Source organism: Elephas maximus, chromosome 19, assembly GCF_024166365.1.
Source record: "Elephas maximus indicus isolate mEleMax1 chromosome 19, mEleMax1 primary haplotype, whole genome shotgun sequence".
Classification (NCBI taxonomy): Eukaryota; Metazoa; Chordata; class Mammalia; order Proboscidea; family Elephantidae; genus Elephas; species Elephas maximus.
The window spans coordinates 6,518,033-6,539,459 of record NC_064837.1 but is presented as its reverse complement, the minus strand read 5'-3'; the positions used below and the strand labels follow the sequence as shown (position 1 = coordinate 6,539,459).

Genomic DNA, 21,427 nt, shown 5'->3' with positions numbered 1-21,427 from the left:
CCCTCCTTCTCAGAGTCTGATTTCATACTCACTGTGTATGGGAATCTGGAAAACCGTCATGGTTTCGTCTTTGTATTCTGGCGCCGAGTGGGGTCGCACAGCTAAGTGATAAAGTGGCAACAAAAAACGGGGGTGCATTAGCAAAGATGTCGCGAAATTAATTTCCAAGATTACTAGCCACAAGCAACTCAATTTCCTTGCATTTTTGGTAAACTTTGTCCCTAAAATGAGATTTTCTGAGTAGATTACAATTTTTAGAAAAGAAACAAAAACGTTTTCATCAGCTTTTAACATTTACTACATCCAAGAGAAAAACATGTTATCATGATTAGTGACTCGCCTTTAGAAAGAAACCAATTCTCATTGAACAGGCACAAGTTAACACACAGCATTGAGAGGCCGAAAAATCCATCCTCTCAACTCTAAGAGCCAGTATACATTTGAGGAGACCCTGGCTGGTGCACACAGTAATGCAGTAAGCTGCTAACCGAAAGGCTGGAGGTTCAAGTCCACCCACCCTGGTGATCTACTTCCAGAAAACCAGCCATTGAAACCCTACGGAGCATAGTTCTCCTCTGACACAGGGTCGCCATGAGTCGGAAGTGACTCAGCAGCACCTGGATTTTTAATACCTTTTGACATATCAACGCCCCTACTAACAGGAGCATTCACAACCCAAAGATGTGCACAAATCCTAAGAAGAGAGCCCTGCCCACATCTGTGGTTGTGTGTCTTCCCATCAAGAGGCCATCCGCTGCCAGCACAGCTACAGCTGAAGCTCAGTGTACAAAGAACAGGAAACCTTTACATTCCTCCGCTCACATCCCTCTTCCCTCTGCAAGGAACTCACGGAAAATCAACCATCAGAACCACAACCAGGACCAAGGAAAGGGCCTCAGTGCCCGAATGGGAACTGCGACACAGCACACACGCATTTTTAAATCACTCCTGCCTATCTAGCCTGTAGTTTGCTGGTATGAAGTAGAGGCACAGAAAGTGCTTCAGGCAATATTTGGAAAATTCCCCCAATGTTGAAGAGTTTGATTTTAAGGTTTGATGTGGGTCAGTTTTTATGGGCTGTAATTTGGGAGGCTAGAGCATATATGGGAAAGAAATGGGGGATAATGAGTCACTGTTGGAGACATACCCATGTCTATTCCTTTCAGTGGGCCAGAAAATATTTTGATAGCTTCAACATATTTTTCCTGAAAAACAAAAAAGGCAAAGAGTGATTACAAGCGCACAAATGCAGAACAGAGCAATGTGTTCCAGTCCATAAAGCAATCAATAGGTGCCATACAAAACAGATTCTAATACATACTTTGAACTTCATTTGTACAAACATTTACTTAAAGGGCCCGCTACATGTTACATGCCGAGGATTTAGCCCCCATAAAGTCTAGAATTTAGTGGAGGAGGCAAAATTTAAACAAAGGATAACTCCAACTACCACTTAATGGGACTGTGGTAACTGCTCTGCCAGAAAATGAAAAGACGGAGGCTGAAGGGAGCCAATGTTTCTGCAGAGTCAGGGGTGTCTGCAGAGTAAACAGCCTCTCACCTGAGCCCTGAAGGACCAGTTAGGGTACAGGCAGAGGCTGAGAGGCAAGGGAAGGAGCACTCAAAACCAGGCAAACTAAACCAACTGCTGTCGGGTCAGTTCCAACTCATGGCGACCCCATTTGTTTCAGAGAATTGCTCCATAGGGCTTTCAAGGCTGTGATCTTTCAGAAGAAGGTTGCCAGGCTTTTCTTCCGAGGCACTTCCAGGTAGGTCTGAACCACCAATCTTTCAGTTAATGGTCGAACACTTAGCCATTGTGCCACGCAGGGACCCTGTAAGGAGCACTCTAGAAAGAACTCACACGTGGATGAAAGCCTGAGATGGGAAGGGGCTTCACTGGGGAGAAGAAGGTTAGAATAGCTAGGAGCTGGCAATGTAGCTGCAGCTTGGTGACCAGGATACAGAGGGAAGCATGGGGAATGTAACCATATTAAGGTGTTTGGGTTGTAATGCAATGGAAAGCCAGTGCCGGGTTTTAGACTGGGAAGTAACGTGCCTACACACTGGCTGCTGTGTGGCAGACAGACTAGAGACAAGCCTGGATAGGGAAGGCTACTGTAGCAGACAGGGTGAAAAATTATGAAGGCTTTGATGAGACAGAGACAAATGGATGAATCTGATGTATTTTGAAGACAGAATTAACCGGGCTCGGTGATTAACTGCCTTTCTTCCTAAGAACTGGGAAGTGAGCAGCTGCATTCAATAGGTTTGGCATTAACGATGTGCCCACAAGCTCTCTTGTGCACAAGTTCACACAAGTGGCTGGTCTGGAAGATATGACGATGTCTAAAACTTAATAAATACAGAACAAGAGCTACCATTTCCTGAGTGCCTACTTGTGCCAAACACCTAGTGAAGTGATTCAGTGCTTTATATGTGCTATTTCATTTGAGCCTTAACAACAACTCTGAAACATTATAACCATTTTATAGATGAAGAAACTGAGAGTCAGAGAAGTGAAGCAAGTCATTCAAGGTCACTCAATATTTTGAGCTCAGGTCTATTCAACTTGCAAGGTGAAGTGTTCAACTACTACACTACCAGTTATCTCAATAAAAGACCACTTCGCAGAAACGAAAGTAAATTATTGTCACTAACATTAAGAAGGGACACGGCTGGACTTTGAAAGCTGAGTCAGGAGACACTCACCAGTTGTGGAGGTCCAGAAAGCACACACTTTGGAAGCCCCGTTTCCTTCAAAGTGAGAATCATTCCTAAAAAAGGATGAAAAAAATCAGCACCTCAAGTGATCCACAGTCACGACCAGGAGGAAGAGCCCTCACTTATCCAGCGATTTATCTACTTGTTCTTATGCCAACTTCTCTATGGCCATCAAGAAGTATGCAGAGCAGAAGTGATGCTAGCCTGAGGTATGAGGCCATCAGACATGACTAAGTGCCTCTGGGCGGGGCTGGTGTCTAGGGTGTACAACTTAAGGAGGTGCTCCCTCTCAGGGTTGTACAAGTGAAGGAGTGTCCTTAAATTTTGCACCCTGGCCCTAATCTCAGTCCTGAATGGGTCCAAAGCTCCGTTCCCTCCTAGCACATTGTGGAGCTTACAGAACTTGGCTGTAACAGTCTCGGCCTTCCTAGAAAACAGAGATGAGTAACAGGGTAATCTGGATACTGGGTGTCTATGTGTGGCTGCCAGTGATTTCAACATAAACAGATTCACTGTAATCACCTCTTCTATATTACCCAGTTCACTACCACAGATCTCTGGCCCAGCAACCCAAGAAACCAAGTGGATGGTAACCACATTAAAATCCACTTCAACATGGAGGCTGTATCCATGGTAAAATCCGCTCTTCTGAGTCACAGCTTTTGATGCTCCAAGCTGCAGCTGACTAGGCTGGCACAGAAAGAATTTCAGCTCCTCTGAGCCCCCAGGATTGGCAGAAGAAGGGCGAGGCAGGTTAAAATCACAAGACTCCCCTCCAACCTCTGACCCTAGAAAGACCATACTTACCACACAGCCCCCCAACATTACACCAGTGCATTCGTGTCAGGAATATGTTGTCCAAACGAGCAACCTTCAGCCTAAGAGAGAAGACATCTGAGCAAAATAAAATGACCAGGGACCACTTATGTTATAAAAACACTCCCACCCCTCACCTCAGCTTTCAAACCTCACAATCACCCCCACCCCAGAAAAAAAGGGTTGACTCACTTGTGTTCCTGCATGAGTCGCTGGACACCTTCTCCACAGTTGAAGAGATACCTGCAGGACAAACGTTACCCAAAATACTCAGAAGATTCTTCTCTGTGAGACCTTTGACACCAATCAGATACCTTTTTATAGACTCTGAACTAAAAAGCCTATGTTGTACCATCAGCCTGCATTTCTGCTGGATTTTGAACCCTTTTCAGCAGAGGCAGGGAGGGTTGCGGGGGGTGGGATAGATGGTGCTGGGGCCAGATGGATCATTCCCCATCACCTCCTCACCAGACCTGTCAACCCCGCCCACGGACTAGGAGGCCCCTGCCTTGGGTGCAGGGAAGAAGGTACCGCTCAGGATGTGCTAATACCCAGAAACCAAACGGGTTGGGAAGAGGAGGCTTAGGGAAACCAAAGTTCTCCAAGGACCCCTGGAAACCATATGGACATGCCCATCCACTACCATCCAGTCCATTCCGACTCATTGCGACCCCACGTGGTTTCCAAAGCTGTAAACCTCTACGGAAGCCTGACTGCCACATCTTTCTCCCGCCGAGCCACTGGTGATTTCGAACCGCCGACTTCTCGGTTAGCTGTCAAGCGCTTTAACCACTGCGGCACCAGGGCTTCTTCACTGGCGCACACAGGTCAGGAATCTAGGACCGCCCCCCCCCACCCCCGAAAAGGCCCAGAACCGCGCCAACAGTGGGATCCCACGCGGGTAAGGAAACAACACGGGCAGAGAAAACACAAGCCCAGAGAGGTGCTGCGATGGCCCCGGGCTGTACAGCACAGAGGGCCCGGCCGGCTGGGCTGGGGCGGAGCCGGGTCAGCGGGCGCCGCCAGGCCCGGCCGTGTGCCCAGCGCGGCGCACTGACCGGTTGTACTCGGAGAACACATAGAGCGCAGCGCCCGCGTCCCGGCTGCCGGCCGCCACCACCTGCAGGTACACGGTGTTCGGGCCCCCGGGCTCCCACGACAGACCACGCTTCTCCCGCGTGCGTAGGTGCCGCAGCGCGTCCTTGGCCGGCCGCTGGCGGCGGGCGGGCCCCTGCGACATGGTGCCCCCAGCCGCGGCCCGCAGCAGCGAGCGTAGAGCCCACATGCACCTGCGTCCCTCGGAGCTCGGAAAGGCCCGGCACCACCGTCGGCGGCCACGAGTACCGCCGCTCCGCTCCCATGGCGGGTCTGGCCAATCAGCAAGCCGCGAACGGCGAGGCCCGCCTACTCGAGGCAGCGCATCCAATAGCGAGGAGCCTTGCCGCTCGGGCCTTGTCACGGGCGGGGGCTATAGAGAGGAGGAAGGCTAGAGGGTCCTAAGCCGCCGCCCCTCTTCCCTTTCCTGCTTCCTCCGATTCGGCCTTTTCGCGACGTAAGCCCGCACCGGGGGCGGGACTTCCGGAAGCGCCTTGCCTGAAAAAGCTTGGAGTTTGGAGTGGCGCTGGGCGGTTCGAGTCCCGCCTCCACCAATTAGGAGCTGTACTTCTAGGCAAGTCAGCCTCTTGGAGTTTTAAATCTTCAATAACCACTTAATATCGCTGTTATGAGAAGTAAATGTAAGGAGATAAATTATTTAGCGCTAACGCTTAGGAGCTTTAGCTGATTTTTATTTCCGTTGTAAAACTTAAGGATACATGTTTCAAACGATAGTTCTTGCCCAGAAGCAGAGACTGAGAGACAACTCTGTCTCCGCGTGATTAAAACGCATTGCTGACGAGTCGATCCCGACTCACAGCGACCCTATAGGACAGAGAACTGCCCCCTTGGGTTTCTAAGGAATGGCTGTTGGACTCGAACTGCCAGCCTTGTGGTTAGCGGCCGTACCTCTTAACCGCTGTGCCACCAGGGCCCCGTGCACGTGATTAGAATATCGTTTTTGAAGGAGAGCTAGACCCTCCCGCTTATCTGGTGGGCACAGAGTCGCTTTCTCTCACTTGACAGTAGGTTGGAGCAGTTAAGTCTCCTGGATTCCCTCATGCTCAATGAAATACTTTCTTGGTGGCTCCTAAAATCAGCCTCCTCTTGGGCCTTGCCCCCAGTTCTCCCAGGTCAGAGTAGCGAAGGTGTTGCTGTTAGGCTGTTGGGTGCCTTCGAGTCTGTTCCCTGGGCACCACAGAAGGAAACACTGTCTGGTCCTGCGCCATCCTTATTATTGTTACACTTGAGCTCATTGTTCCAGCCGCTGTGTCAATCCATCTGGTTGAGGGTCTTACTCTTTTCTGCTGGCTCTCTACCTTACCAAGCCTGATCTTCTCCAGGGACTGATGCCTCCTGATAACATGTCCAAAGTACATAAGATGCAGTCTCCCCATCCTTGCTTCTAAGCAAAGGACCTCTTTAAAATGTTGAAGAGCAAAGATGTCACCTTGAAGACTAAGGTGCGCCTGACCCAAGCCATGGTATTTCCATCACATCATATGCCTGTGAAAGCATATGAATAAGGAAGACCGAAGAACTGACACCTTGGAATTGTGGTGTTGGCAAAGAATACTGAATATACCATGGACTACCAAAAGAATGAACAAACCTGTCTTAGAAGAACAACCAGAATGCTCCTTAGAAGAATTCCCATTCTTCGCAGTGTTATCCGTAGTTTGTTACGATCCACACAGTTGAATGCCTTTGCATAGTCAATAAAACAAAGGTAAACATCCTTCTGTTATTCTCTGCTTTCAGCCAGGATCCATCTGACAACAGCAATGATATCCCTGGCTCCAAGTCCTCTTCTGAATCCGGCCTGAATTTCTGGCAGTTCTCTGTGGATATACTGCTGCAGCCACTTTTGAGTAATCTTCAGCAAAATTTTGCTTGCGTGTGATATTAATGATATTGTCGATAATTTCTGCATTCTGTTGGATCGCCTTTCTTGGGAATAGGCATAAATATGGATCTCTTCCAGTTGGTTGGCCAGGCAGCTGTCTTCCAAATTTCTTGGCATGGATGAGTGAGCACTTCCAGCACTGCATCCATTTGTTGAAACATCTCCATTGATATTCCATCGACTCCTGGAGCCTTGTTCTTCGTCAATGCCTTCAGTGCAGCTTGGACTTCCTCCCTGAGCACCACTGGTTCCTGATTGTATGCCACCTCTTGAAATGGTTGAACTAATTCTTTTTGGTATAATAACTCTGTGTATTCCTTCCATCTTGTTTTGATGCTTCCTGCGTTGTATAATATTTTCCCCATAGAATCCTTCAGTATTGCAACTCAAGGCTTGAATTCCTTTTTCTTCAGAGAAGGTGTAGTGAGAGTTAAACAGGTCCTGGAACAGTGCGTTACACACCACCTGCCACTAGAGGGCCACAATTATAGGAAATGCTGAGGCACTAAGACCCCCAGTCACCCTGCCAAGGCTCCAGGGGAGTCGAGGGGCTCTGAAACTCTGAAGTCTGAGTTTTCTGCCAACCTGTTAGGATATTGGCTCAAAATGGAAATAAGTTATAAGAAATACACTCATACTTTTTACACAACTGATTTTTTATATTGAGAGTCATATCTACAACTGATTCAAGAATGTATGGTAATAATAGTATAATTTGGAAACAGAAAAATGGTGTTAGGGAAGGCTTCACACAGAATGTATGGTGTGACTGGAATTTTGGGGAAAAAGATATTTCTAGGGTGGCAGATGAGGAAGATTATTCAAGCCCGAGGGAACAGCCTGCTTGGAGATATGACAGTGTTGGGTGTTTCCAGGGAAGTACACAGAGTGACACGTACCCAGTCTTCACCGAGTTCTAGCTCTGTGAGGAGCACTCTTCCAAGAATTTTTCATGTTTTAATAATCTCATCCTGACCAGCATCCTATGATGTATATCCTATTATTATTATTTCAGAGATGAGAAACTGAGGCATGCAGGGATTAACTTGCTCAAGATTACAAAACTAGTAAGTAATGGAGTAAGAACGCAAACCCCAACAGTCATTCCAAATCTTACGTTCTTCCCACCTCACTATTTTGTCCTTCAAGCAGCTTGCTATTATTGGAGAACAAAGTGAGGATAAAGCAGGATAAAGGAGGGCCAGGGCTTGTAGCTGGGGAGTTAGCAAAAGTAAGATTATGACTTGAAATTTTAATTATATTTTGCAGGTCAGGATAAATCAGACTGAGATACTCAGATCTCTGGGGTTTTTTGATTTATTCTTGGGGATATGAGAATTCTATAGTAATTCTACAGTTCACTTTCCATTTGAAGGTATTCTAATATAATGTAATTACTAGAAGCCTCAGAGAGGGCACAAGGTTAAGAATGCCACCGACTTCGTGCTGCGTTCGCATTAATAGTTCTGGTCCTGCTGGTGCCAAGTGATTTCCTAAGGGATCAGGATTTACCAAACCAAAAAACCAAACCCACTGCCATCGAGTCGATTCTGACTCATACCGACCCTATAGGATGGAGTAGAACTGCCCTGTAGAGTTTCCAAGGAGTGCCTGGCAGATTTGAACTGCCGACCTTTTGGTTAGCAGCCGTAGCACTTAACCAGTACACCACCAGGGCTTCCAAGGGATCAGGATTTACTACTTAATTATTAACTCAAATGGATTTCACAGATATAATCCATGAGCTCTCGAATGTATTATTTTCATTTAAGGCAGCTCCTTATGTTACTCACATTTGAGAAGGCCCACTGCAGGACCCTAAGCAGGGAGAGGCTCCGGAGGCTGGATGCCATGATCCCCGGAGGTGAACCCCACTGTGTCCAGATGCCCTTGGGGCCCTGGGTACCTGGGGCTGTCTAGGGAGGTGAGATGCTCGTGAGAACAGCTGGCAGCCAAGGGGAGCAGTGTCCTGTGGTGCAGTCAAGAGTTCACAGACTTTGGGGCCATTGTGCCCTGGGTTGGAATCTTGGGCTTGACCCAGACCAACCAGGTAACCTTGGACAAGTTTCTTAGCCATTCCCAGCCTTGCATCTCAGGATTGTCTTAAGGTTTAAAGGAGATCGTAGAGGTAAAGTCCGCCACCTGTCAGTTTGTCGTACTGTGGTGGCTTGTATGTTGCTATGTCACCGGTATTTCAAATACCATCAGGGTCACCCACGGTGGAGAGGTTTCAGCACAGCTCCCAGACTAAAACAGACTAGGAAGAAAGGTCCAGTGATCTGCTTCTGAGAATTAGCCAGTGAAAGCCCTATGGATCATACGAGCATATTGTTCAGTGTAGTGCTGGAAGATGAGCCGCTAGGTTGGAAGGCAATCAAAATACACAGTGGCCAGAACAACGGACTCGAGCATGCCAACAATCGTGAAGATGGCACAGGACCAGGCAGCGTTTCATTCAGTTACACATAAAGTCACCGTGAGTCAGAACTGATGGCAGCAACTAACAACAACAGAGGTAAAGGCCTTAAAACAGAGCAAGCACTAAATAAACGGTTCTCTCTGCCTTCCTCGACAGGCTGAGAATGTCATCCCCATTCTCTTTCTGGCAGCTTCCACGCTGAGTAATTGTCATCATTTACTGGTTTGTACATTCTTCTAGAACGTGCCCTTCTAGAATGTACAGAGAGTCCTTGGGTGCTGTAGAAGGTTAGTGCTTGGCTGCTAAGCAAAAGGTTGGTGGTTCAAGTCCACCCAGAGGCACCTTGGAAGAAAGGCCTGGTGATCTACTTCAGAAAATTCAGCCTTTGAAACCCTATGAGGTACAGTTCTGTTTTGCGTATGAGGGGGTTGACGTGAGCTGGAGCCTATTGGACATCAACTGCTTTATTGTATGTGGGTAAATCAAGTAGTCAGAGATATATATGTATGAGCTCGGCTGCTAACCAAAAGGTAGGCAGTTCAAATCTACCAGTCACTCCTTAGAAACCCTATGGGACAGTTCCACTCTGTTCCTGTAGGGTCTTGATGACTCAGAATCGACTTGGAGGCAACGGGTTTTAGGGTTGGAGATATAGAACTGGAATTCGTTGACATTCAGATGTTGTTTAAAGCCATAGGGCTAGATGGGATGTCCCAGGGTGAATAATCTCCTACAGTGAAGAAAACTCAGCCTAAGCCCAACCCCGGGGGCATGGCAACATTTCCATTACTGCATCTTGAGCAGAGGAGCCTGTGGCGCAGTGGTTAAGCACTCATCTGCTAAGTGAAAGGTCAGCAGTTTGAACCCACCAACTGCTGTGCAGGAGAAAGACGTAGCGGTCTGCTTCCGTGAAGATTACAGCCTTGGAAGCCCTATGGGGCAGTTCTGCTCTGTCCTGTAGGGTTGCTATGAATTGGAATCAACTTGACAGCAGAGAGTTAGGAAAGGAAGATGAGAAGGAGCAGCCAGTGAAGCAGAGGAACCCTAGTAAAGTACAGAATCTCAAAATTAAGAAAAGGAAATTTTTCAGCAAAGAAGGCAAATTTAATCTGGCGAATGCTGCTGAGAGGTCAGTTACAATAAAACACGAGTGGCCACAAGTGGCCCGATTGCCCCTACCCTGCGTGCGCTGCCGGCTGAGCAGAGCATTTGCTCCCCCTAACTGCAGACACTACCTCAGGATTCTTCTCAGCACAGTGTTTCTGAAGGCCACTATTCGTACACTGCCTGTTGCATGGAATTTAAATACTTGCCGCTCTGGATAAGATGCAGTCTCCTGGTGTTATAGATGAAGAAATAGCCCTGGAGAGGTAGTTTCTCTCCCAGGATCTCCCCGGTAGATCCCAGCTCCCTGACTTCCCATCTGCCAGTGTGGCAGGGTGGTAAGGAAAGACCTATGTACCTGGATTCTGTAACGTTTATGTGGAATCATCAGCTGTGAGTTGTTACTTCGAAAACAGAGATAAAAGTGGTCTTCTCTAATGTCAGGAGGGCCGGCAGAAGGTGCAGGGCGGGGGGCTACCTGGCTTAGGGACCTTGCTGTGGACGTGTCCCTTCATCTACCACAGGGAACTTGGCCTTGGTGGTTATAAAGACACCGAAACTTGAGCACACTTATAAAAGCAGTTAACAGCTGCAGTTTATTGAGCACTTACGATGTACTCTGCTTAGTGCCTTTCACGGGTCGTCTCGTTTGGAATTACTCTGGCCCCTTCTGCCCCATCTGGGGTCAGTTGCGTTATGGCAGATTCCATATTTCACCCACTCATAGAGCACTCATAAAACACGTGTGGCATTCTCTGGGTCACGTGTAGACACGTGCATGCACAGAGAGGCGGAAAAGCCCAAACCTGTTGCCTTTGAGTTGATTCCAACTCATAGTGACCCTACAAGACGGAGTAGAATTGTCCCCTAGGGTTTCCAACACTGTAAACCTTTACTGCAGCAGACTGCCACATCTTTGTCCTGCGGAGCAGCTGGTGGGTTAGAACTGTAGACCTTTCAGTTAGCAGTTGAGAGTTTTTAACCCACTGCACCACCAGGGCTCCTTCCCGAAAAGCCCACCTGTGGTTAAACAAGGCTGGCTAGGTATTTGCTAATTCAGTATTCACGGGGACTTATAGGCCATAAGCGCTGTGGGCAAGGATAATCTGCTATACCTACCCAGGACTCTGGCCCGGGAAGCCGGCACAGGGCTGTTTTTCCCAGAGCTGCTAATATTTCTGCCCCCTCTCCACAGACTGGGGACCTTTTCTGAAGTGGGATTGTGAGGAAACTCCTCTCCGTCTTGAGCTTTCTCCCCAGGGTGTGTCCTCTTCATTCCCCTGGGGACTTAGGCTTCTGGAAACCAAAGCCCTGAAGACATCTTTGTTCTCTGCCTTCTCTTCTGCTAATCCCTCCCTGATGGGTCCTAGCTGCCTGGAGGGGGAAGTGCAAAGTTGAGAACCACTGGGAGGGAAAGTCAGTTCATATTTTAAAGATATTATCCAACCTCGTTCGTAACAGTCAGCCTATGTCAGCTCATTGCCTACTTTCGGCCACGTAATTCACCTTCTCCCCTCCATTTCCACCTCCTGGCACCTTCATGATGTCACAGAGGTGAGGTGAGTGAGTTCAGAGGATCACAAATACCTGACACCAGTGATTTAAGACAGCACTAGAGGCTCCTGTTTTATGAGACAAAAAGCTCATAAAAGACTTTCTGCATCTTTATGTTTATGCCTGTGCCCCACCCCGCCCTCCATTTCTTTCTCAGAACAAGACTGGAGGGAGCTGGTAGCAGCCGCTCAGCTTTGCAGCTCAGCTGGTAGAATGCCTGGAGAGCAGCCAGTGGCCTGGGCTCCATCTCCTGATAAGTCATCAGTTTCTTTCTCACCCCAAACATCTGGTTTAGGGTCCTGAGTTATGAGCTAATATTAAATGTAACAGTTTATGGCATCACATATATAATACTGTTGATTAGAAACATCAAGAAAAGTAATTGACTGGAGGGTACTTGGTGTGACCAGCTGGTTGGACATCTGGATGGGATCCAAGAGGCCTGAATGGAATTCCCAATTCATCCGTTCTTTCCTGGCCAGCAACACCTGATTTGGAATCTTTAAAGATTTTCCTTTACTACTTTCCCAAGTGTTTTATACACATTAACGTGGATGTGTGTTTTGATTAACCTGGAGAAGGCTAAAAGTAAAATAAATAAAGTTTGTATCCTTTTATTCATCCGTTCGTTAAACTTTTGTTGCTTTTCTCTATTTCCCTAGCCTCACTGTTTTACCAAGTGTGACCACTTGGTAGCAGTGTACGCTCATTTTCCCGCCATGGGCCAAGGTTTGTGAGGATTGCAGCTACCCACTCATCCAGATGGTTTGCAGCTGAGCGTCCCAGAAGGCAGACGCGTTCTTACCAGTCTGGCGCTTTGTTCTCAGGGGGCTTCACTTGATATACATTACTTAGCTCTCCACAAAATTCCTCAGTCAACTGCATCCCTGTGACCAGTAACCTGAAGTTAAACAAGCCTTTTGGTGACTCTCTGCTCCATTTGCTGAATAGCTCCCTCTTCTTTTCACTCTGGTTCCTCATGTTTGGTTCACATTAGGCACCGTGGATTTTCCCATCTCCTCCGACACATTAACCAGTTAACCAGCTGTGACTGGGTCAGCCTCAACTCATGGTGACCCCATGTGTGTCAGAGTAGAACTGTGCCCCATAAGGTTTTCGGTGGCTGATTTTTGGAAGCAGATCACCAGGCTTTTCTTCCCAGGTGTCTCTGGGTGGATTTGAACTGCCAACCTTTTCGTTGGCAGCGAAGACTGTTAGCCATCTATGCCACCCAGGGGCTCCCCCTGACACATTAGAGTCCAAGATTTAAGAAGGGCAGGGGTTTCTTAATTGCAAGGTCTTCTCAAGCAGCTTCCTTCCAGGATATCAGGCAGAAAGGACTTTGCACCCCCTGGACCACCTCACACTGGCTCAGGGTAGCTGCTTGGAGTGCTGTGTTGAGAAGGGTTCTCAGGACTCAGGGTCCCTGCTCAGAGGCAAGAACGCTGCACTGGGTTAGTAGTGTCTGCTGGATCAGCCACTCTTTTACTTCACCGTTTGGTATGGGGAGGAGAGGAGGGAATGCCTGAGATACGCTATCACCTGTTGTTAGATGCCATCGAGTCAGTTCCAACTTGTAGCGACCGTACATACAACAGAAAGAAACCCTGCCTGGTCCTGCGCCGTCCTCACAGTCATTGCTACACTTGAGCCCCTTGTTGCAGCCACTGGGTCAGTCCAACTCATTGAGGGTCTTCCTCTTTTTCATTGACCCTTCACTTTAGCAGGCATGATGTCCTTCTCCAGGGACTGGTCCTTCCTGACATGTCCAAAGTATGTGAGAAAGCTCACCATCCTTGTTTCTAAGGAGCGTTCTGGCTGTACTTCTTCCAAGACAGATTTATTCACTCTTTCGGCAGTGCATGGCATATTCAATATTCTCCTCCAACAGCACAACTCAAAGGCCTGGTATGATCTATGTAATTGAAGAACCTTTTATATTCCATATTTCTTCTTCCCCCTCATTTTTTGTGCATTTGGTGTCCAAAAAGCTGTTGCTCAGGAGAAAGTGTGGTTGGCCTTCCTGCGTTACGCACAGTGGGTCCTCCCCTCCAGTTGGGCCTAAGCTTCATTGGGAAGCAAATCACCATGGCAGCCCCTTCCTCTGGAGAACAGAAGGCTGCTTGCAGAAGGGGTAGCAAAACCATTCATGAGGTGTCATTTGACCACTCTTTCCTGAGCATCTTTTACATTCTAAAATAATGAGTTGAAAGAATGATTGAAACCCTGTAAATTATTACAGAAGCTAGAGCAGAGCATCTGTTGCCTGAGAATGTGTTAGAAAAGCAAACTTATAGGCCCCGCCCCAGACGTACAGAATCAGAAACTCTGGGCTTGAGGTCAGCTGTGTTGATTCTGATGTCTCCTCAGGCCGGAGAACCAGTGTGCTCAGTGAAGTCCCTCCTTCTCTCTCTGTCTCCCTCCCTCCCTTATTAACTTCCTTTCAAGAGCCAGGTCCTGGGCTAAAGGCTTCAGTAGTGAACTGGATCCTCTTAGTGCTTGCCCTCAGAATTTACGAGTTAATGGGGGAGAGAGTGAAGTATCTGGGCATTTATAATGAGCCCTGTGATGGGGAAACTATAGTGTGCTGTGCTGGCACAAGGAACAGAAACCTCGCCGCCTTTGGGGTAAAAGGGAAATGAGGACGCAGACAGTATACTGGAGATGAGGTCCTAGAACAGGAAATGAGGATGCAGACAGGAACCTGGAGTCGAGGTCCTAGAAGAACAGGAAATGAGGATGCAGATAGTAACCTGGAGCCAAGGTCATAGAAGAACAGGAAATGAGGACCCAGACAGTAACCTGGAGCTTAGGTCCTACAGGAAAATTTATTTAGGCGGTTCTTGCCTTTCATCTTGCTCTTCTTAGTCAGTCATTGGCTAAAAGTCACTTGTGTTGCTCACCTGTATTTCCCTTGGGTGGTGTGTTCATTTCTTAGGTAACAAGTACCACAAACTGGGTGGCTTAAAACAATAACAATGTATTCTCTCAGAGTTGTGGAGGATAGAAATTCAGAATGAAGGTATTGGCAGGGCCATGTTCTCACTGAAGGCTCTAGGGGAGGGTCTGTTCCGTGACTTCCTGCCAGTTTCTGGTGTGGCCAGCAGTCCTTGGTGTTCCTTGGCTTGTAGAAGCACCACCCCAGCCTCTGCCTCACCCTCGGTCTGTGTCTGTCTCTCTCCTCTTGTAAGGACCCCAGCCTCTGCCTCACCCTCGGTCTGTGTCTGTCTCTCTCCCCATGTAAGGACCTCAGCCTCTGTCTCACCCTTGGTCTGTGTCTGTGTCTCTCCTCTTGTAAGGACCCAAGGCTCTGCCCTACCCTCGGTCTGTGTCTGTGTCTCTCCTCTTGTAAGGACCCAAGGCTCTGCCCTACCCTCGGTCTGTGTCTGTGTCTCTCCTCTTGTAAGGACCCAAGGCTCTGCCCTACCCTCGGTCTGTGTTTGTGTCTCTCCTCTTGTAAGGACCCCAGCCTCTGCCTCACCCTTGGTCTGTGTCTGTCTCTCTCCCCTTGTAAGGACCTCAGCCTCTGCCTCACCCTTGGTCTGTGTCTGTGTCTCTCCTCTTGTAAGGACCCCAGCCTCTGCCTCACCCTTGGTCTGTGTCTGTGTCTCTCCTCTTGTAAGGACCCTAGTCTCTGCCTCACCCTCGGTCTGTGTCTCTCCTCTTGTAAGACCCCAGTCTCTGTCCTGCCCTCGGTCTGTGTCTGTGTCTCTCTTCTTGTAAGGACCCCAGTGTCTGTCTCACCCTCGGTCTGTGTCTGTGTCTCTCCTCTTGTAAGGACCCCAGTGTCTGCTTCACCCTCGGTCTGTGTCTGTGTCTCTCCTCTTGTAAGGACCCCAGTGTCTGCCTCACCCTCGGTCTGTGTCTGTGTCTCTCCTCTTGTAAGGACCCCAGTGTCTGCCTCACCCTCGGTCTGTGTCTGTGTCTCTCCTCTTGTAAGGACCCCAGTGTCTGCCTCACCCTCGGTCTGTGTCTGTGTCTCTCCTCTTGTAAGGACCCCAGTGTCTGCCTCACCCTCGGTCTGTGTCTGTGTCTCTCCTCTTGTAAGGACCCCAGTCTCTGCCTCACCCTCGGTCTGTGTCTGTGTCTCTCCTCTTGTAAGGACCCCAGTTGTTGGATCAGGGCCCGCCCTATTCCAGGATGACCTCATCTTATGTTGATTATGTCTGCAAAGGTCCTATTTCCAAATAAGATCACATTTGCAGGTAAGGGGGTTAGGACTTCAATGTATCTTTTTGGGGGACATGGTTCAACCCAAAACAGTTGGTTTTTGGATGACTGGGGTGGCAAAGTCTAGGGCCTACAGGGGCCAGGTAGGTAACATGGCTGAGTGAACAATGAGGCAAAGAGAGGATCAGGACAAACTAGAGCGCCCGCGCGCCGCCTGACGGGTCAGTTCTACTCAGCACCAGGGATGTTGCCCTGAGATGCAGGCACAGGTAGTGCCAGATTGTTGTATTGTTTTTCTAGAGAGGCTGGAGGTCTAGATTTTTATGTGAAATTTCCCCAAAAATATTTATAAGCACTTTGTGGACCAAGAAGGACATGCTGTGGTTGCTAGTTGCCATCAGGTAGATTCCAACTCAGAGAGGCCAGATTTGACTCTGGGCCAGTTGAGACCTCTGGCTTAATTGAACGCTGGTGTCTCAGTGGTTAGATGCTCGGCTGCTAACCAAAAGGTCAGTAGTTCAAATCTGCCAGCCATTCCTTGGAAACCCTGTGGGGCAGTTCTGCTCTGTCCTACAGGGTCGCTATGAGTCAATCAACACTAAGGCAATGGGTTTGGTTTTTACCTTTTGTTTTGTATGATCACCATCTCGTTTTGCATTTTTTTCTAGTTTTTAATTTGTTGTTTTGTTTTTATAGAGCAGAGGGAACTTTGTTCCTTGCTTCCTTCTTTCCTTCCTCCCTCCCTCCCTTCTTTCCTCCTTTGCTCCCTTGCTCCCTCCCTTCTTAAGTTTGGCTTTTGATTTTCAAAGCCAAGTTCACCTGTATTGTGGTGAAAGGCTTAGAGTGCCACTCTGGTGGCAGTTCTCAAAACTTTGTTAAATCTGAACCCCTGGTACCTGTGAACATGACCTTGCTTGGAAATAGGGTCTTTGAAGATGCTATCAGTTAACATGAGGTCATAGCAGAGTAGGGTGGGTCCTAATCCAGCCTGAATGGTGTCCTTATAAAAGAGAAGAGACCAGAGAGACAGACAGAAGGAAGGTGATCATGGGAAGATGAATTGACAAGCCAAGGCACACTTGGGGTACCAGCAGCCAGAGAGACAAGGAAGGCTCTGCCCCAGAGCCTTTGGAGAGAGCAAGCCCCTGCATTTGGACTTCTGGCCTCCAGAGCTGCGGGACAATAAATTTTGTTGTTTAAAACCACCCACTCTATGGTATTCTGTTACAGCCATGCTAGCACACTAATAAACCCCCCATTTCCCTCCTGGGAATCAGTTAAGCTGAAAGGGCACAGTGTTGAGAGGGTACTTTCCAGGCCCTGCCTGGGGAGGGGTGAGGATACCACAGGCGAGTACTTGCCTTTCTGCTATGAACTCTGCAGTGTGATTTCAGCCTACCTAATGAAATGGAAACCCTGGTGGAGTAGTGGTTAAGTGCTACAGCAGCTAACCAAAGGGTCAGCAGTTTGAATCTGCCAGGTGCTCCTTGGAAACTCTATGGGGCAGTTCTACTCTGTCCTGTAGGGTCGCTATGAGTCGGAATCGACCTGATGGCATTGGATTTGGTTTTTTTTTTTTTTTTTTAATGAAATAGGATCCACACCTTGGCCTGCCTGGAACCCAGGGTCCAGGTCCAAAGATCCTGAATGTCCCCTGCAGCTTTCAGAATATATGATCCTATAGGCAGAGCAGGGCCTTCTCAGCCAGGTTCCCTGGATGCTCAGGGGTTTCCTTGACTGGACTTCCAGGTGGTCTTTGAGCCCCCCTGACATTGTACACATTTTTTTTTTTTTTTTTTTGCATGTGCGTTTTTCTTGAGGAGAGCTGCTAGACTGAGTCAGACTCTCAAAGGGGCCTGTAACTCAGGCAGGGGGAGGACAGTGCTTAGTGGGCATCCAAGTCACCTAGAGGGCTTGTGAAGGGGCAGATTCGGGGCCCCTAAAGCCACAGCTGTGGTCTGGAGAGGCCCCGAGAAATTCCATTTCTAGTTTGGGGACCACACTTTGAGAACCACTGTTATAAAGCACAAGGCACTCAGGGAAGAGTTCTCAGACTTCAGCTGTGATGCTGGAACTCATGGCTGGGTGTCTTGCTTTCAAGTATAAATGGAAGAAAACAAAAAAGAACAATGTATTTCCTAATGACAACTTTTCCCGTCTCCATTCTTTGCTGTGTCAAAGACAGTGTAAAGATTCTGGGCAACAACTCATCATTTTGGATGCTTGACTTAATGATTTGCTGCTTAGAAGCCAAAAGATAATGACATGGCACCTGAAGGATGGGGGCTGGGCCCCGGGATAGTATCATAACAAGGACAGGTGGTACCTGGGGGCACTCTGATGTGTTTACTACCTGCCCCCCCTCACTTCTGCCACTGTACCAGGATTTGCTTAGAAGAGTCTCCTAGGGGTGTCTGTGTGGACTAGTGGCAAGGGACATAGTCTGTTTACTATCCTCCTCTAAAGTCTGACTTCACCACACCTGTTCAGTCTGTGTGCTGAGCAAATAATACAAGAAGCTGGGCTACATAAAGAAGAACGGGGTGTCAGGATTGGTAGAAGACGCATTAACAACCTGCGTTATGCAGCTGACACAACCTTGCTTGCTGAAAGTGAAGAGGACTTGAAGCATTTACAGATGAAGATCAAAGACCACAGCCTTCAGTATGGATTACACCGTAACAAAAAGAAAACAAAAAACCTCAAAACTGCACCAATAACAACACCATGATAAACGGAGAAAAGATTGACATCAAGGATTTCATTTTACTTGGATATACAAACAACACCGTGGTAGCAGCAATCAAGAAATCAAAAAACACATTACGTTGGGCAAATCGGCTGCAAAAAATCTCTTTAAAGTGTTGGAAAGCAAAGATGTCACCTTGAAGGCTAAGGTGCACCTGACCCAAGCCATGGTGTTTTCAAATCACCTCATATGCATGTGAAAGCTGGGCAGTGAATAAGGAAAACAGAAGAATTGATGCCTTTGAATTATGGTGTTGTCAAAGAATATTGAATGTATCCCGGACTGCCAAAAGAGGGAATAAATCTGTCTTGGAAGAAGTACAACCAGAATGCTCCTTGGAAGTAAGGATGGCGAGACTGTGCCTTACATACTTTGGCCATGGTGTCAGGAAGGATCAGTCCCTGGAGAAGGACGTCATGCTTGCTAAAGTACGCGGTCAACAAAAATGAGGAAGACACTCGACTAGATGGATTGACACAGTGGCTGCAACAATGGGCTCAAGCATAACAACGACTGTGGCCACGGCGCAGGACCGGGCAGTGTTTTGTTCTGTTGTACGTAGGGTCACTGTGAGCTGGAACTGACTCAACGGCACCTAACAACAACAACAACAACAACAACAACGAAGTGTGACTGGGGTGGAAGGCAGTAGTGGTTCGTTCAGTGGTAGAATTCTCACCTTCCATGTGGGAGACCTGGGTGTGATTCCTGGCCAGTGCATCTCCTGTGCAGCCACCACCGTTGGTCAGTGGAGGTTTGCCTGTTGCTATGATATTGAACAGGTTTCAGTGGAGCTTCCAGGCTAAGACAGCTGGGATGAAAGCCCTGGAGATCTCCTTCCAAAAATCAGCCAATGAAAACTCTGTGGAACTCAATGGTCTGATCCACAGCTGACCGTGGGGATGGCATAGGAGCATGCAACATTTTGTTCCATTGTGCATGAGGTCCCCAGAGTCAAGGGCCCGCTCCGCATTAGTTAACAATCACAGCAAAATTTGACTAAGGGATGGCTACGGCCCCTTCCAACTCTAGGAATTTTTGAAATCTGTGAAAAGGACACATTGGAGCCCCAAATTCTGTGCCCAGCTAATCTTTGTCCACCTGCCATTTCTGTCCTTCTGGAGAAAGTCCACAGCTTTCTGCTGAGCTAGTGACCTGGACACAGAAGAACATCATCATCCGAAAACAATTAAACCCTCACTGCATGCTACTGGGAAACCCTGGTGGCAGAGTGGTTCAGAGCTACAGCTGCTAACCGAGAGGTCAGCAGTTCGAATCCACCAGGCGCTCCTTGGAAATCGTATGGGGTGGCTCTACTTTGTCCTATAGGGTCGCTGTGAGTCAGAATCGACTCGATGGCAGCAGATTTGGGTTTTTTGCATGCTAGCTGCTGAGCTGCTGGGCAATGTGAAGGCATCCGGGCCGCCCCCCTCTCCGTGGAAGCCTGGAGGGCTCTAAGCTTCTAGCACCGCACTCTAGGGTTGCCGGGGATTTGAGTGCCCCTGAGTACCGTAGTCACGTAGTTTTCAGAGGTTAAATAACAAAAAACCAAACCTGTTGCCGTTGAGTCGATTCTGATGCATAGCAACAGTACAGGACAGAGTAGAACTGCCCCATAGGGTTTCCAACGAGCAACTGGTGGATTTGAACTACCAACTTTTTGGTTCGCAGTCGTAGCTCTTAACCACTGCACCACCTGGGAAAAATCCTCAGTCTCCCTATTTCAGCCTTTTCTATTTTGACCTTTCCCTGCCTACCTGCAAAATTAAAAGGTGTATCTTTACCACTCTCTGCCTCTTGAAGATTTGAGGAAGTGGAATAATAAACATAAAAAGAGTTCTCAGCAGAGCAGGCTCTGCAGAATAGGAGATGTTGGGCTGAATTTTCCAGGTGCCAAAGAATTGTCCCAAGGCTTGGGAAAGGCACTGCTTTTCTCTCCAAGAGGCCAGAGCTTTCAGGCCAGGGCAGTGGCTAAATTCACGTAAGAATGCTCACAGAGGGTGCAGCCGGATCCCATTGCACCTGGGCACCAGGTTGGGGAGATGCCCAGGGAGGGGGTCGGGTGGAGGGCAGATGTCTTCCTGACGAGCAGAACAGAATTTCATGAGGGGAAATTAATTTGACCTTCCTGACTGCTCTGCCCTCAGCCGGGTGCTTTGTTCTCATGGGGCTCCGGAGTGGGGGAAGAAGGAAAAGGCTCCTTGGATGCACTTTCACCTTGGCAATTGGCAAGGGGATGTCTCAGCACTTTGGGAGAGAACACAGGAACGGTAAGGTTCTGGTCTACAGTAAAGTGGGCAGCACGCTTTGCCGGGAGGCCTCTGATCCGCCTGCCTGCCCTCCCTTCCTCAGGCGTCCCAGTGGTGGACAGAGAGACAGGGGGGCTTGGGAAGGAGCCCTGGGAGTCACAGTCCTGCACCCTTGTCCCTGCTTGTAGCCCCAGACATGTGACCTGAGGCAAGTCTCTTCACCTCTCCGAGCCTCCATTTCTACCTCTAGAAAGTGGGGGTGTTGGACCTGATTCCCTAACACACTCAGGAACTCAGAACTCTTGCCTTCTGCTGAATAGGGAGAGTTAGACGATTTGAGAAATTTCTGTCTTTCTCAAGTTTATTGAGACATAATTTCCACACGTAATTCCATCCATGTTAAGCGTAGTTCAGTGAGTTTTGACAAACCTTTCCACTCACGTAAAACCAAGCCGACTGCTGTCAAGTCGATTCCCCACACGTGTGAGAATAGAACTGTGCTCCATAGAATTTTCAATGGCAGAGTTTTTTGGACGTAGATGGCCAGGCCTTTCTTCTGAGGCTCTTCTGGGCGGAAGCACCAGCCTTTTCTTTAGCAGCAAAGTGCATTAGCTATTTGCACCACCCAGGGACTCCAGCCA

The 21,427-nt window shown here is 48.3% G+C and overlaps 1 protein-coding gene across 1 annotated transcript in view; it reads right to left on the bottom strand.

The window, feature by feature from the left end:
• Positions 1 to 4,913, bottom strand: part of LOC126063002 (zinc phosphodiesterase ELAC protein 2-like) — a 31,645-nt gene extending 26,732 nt beyond the window's left edge. Inside the window, exons 1-6 of the mRNA XM_049861081.1 lie at positions 4,599 to 4,913; positions 3,733 to 3,783; positions 3,532 to 3,602; positions 2,713 to 2,777; positions 1,148 to 1,205; positions 33 to 101 (exon numbers count right to left, since the gene is read on the bottom strand). Of these exons, the coding sequence (XP_049717038.1) occupies positions 33 to 101; positions 1,148 to 1,205; positions 2,713 to 2,777; positions 3,532 to 3,602; positions 3,733 to 3,783; positions 4,599 to 4,825 (541 nt within the window). The 5' untranslated portion in view covers positions 4,826 to 4,913. The remainder of the gene's footprint in view (positions 1 to 32; positions 102 to 1,147; positions 1,206 to 2,712; positions 2,778 to 3,531; positions 3,603 to 3,732; positions 3,784 to 4,598) is intronic.
• Positions 4,914 to 21,427: the final 16,514 nt, after the last annotated feature.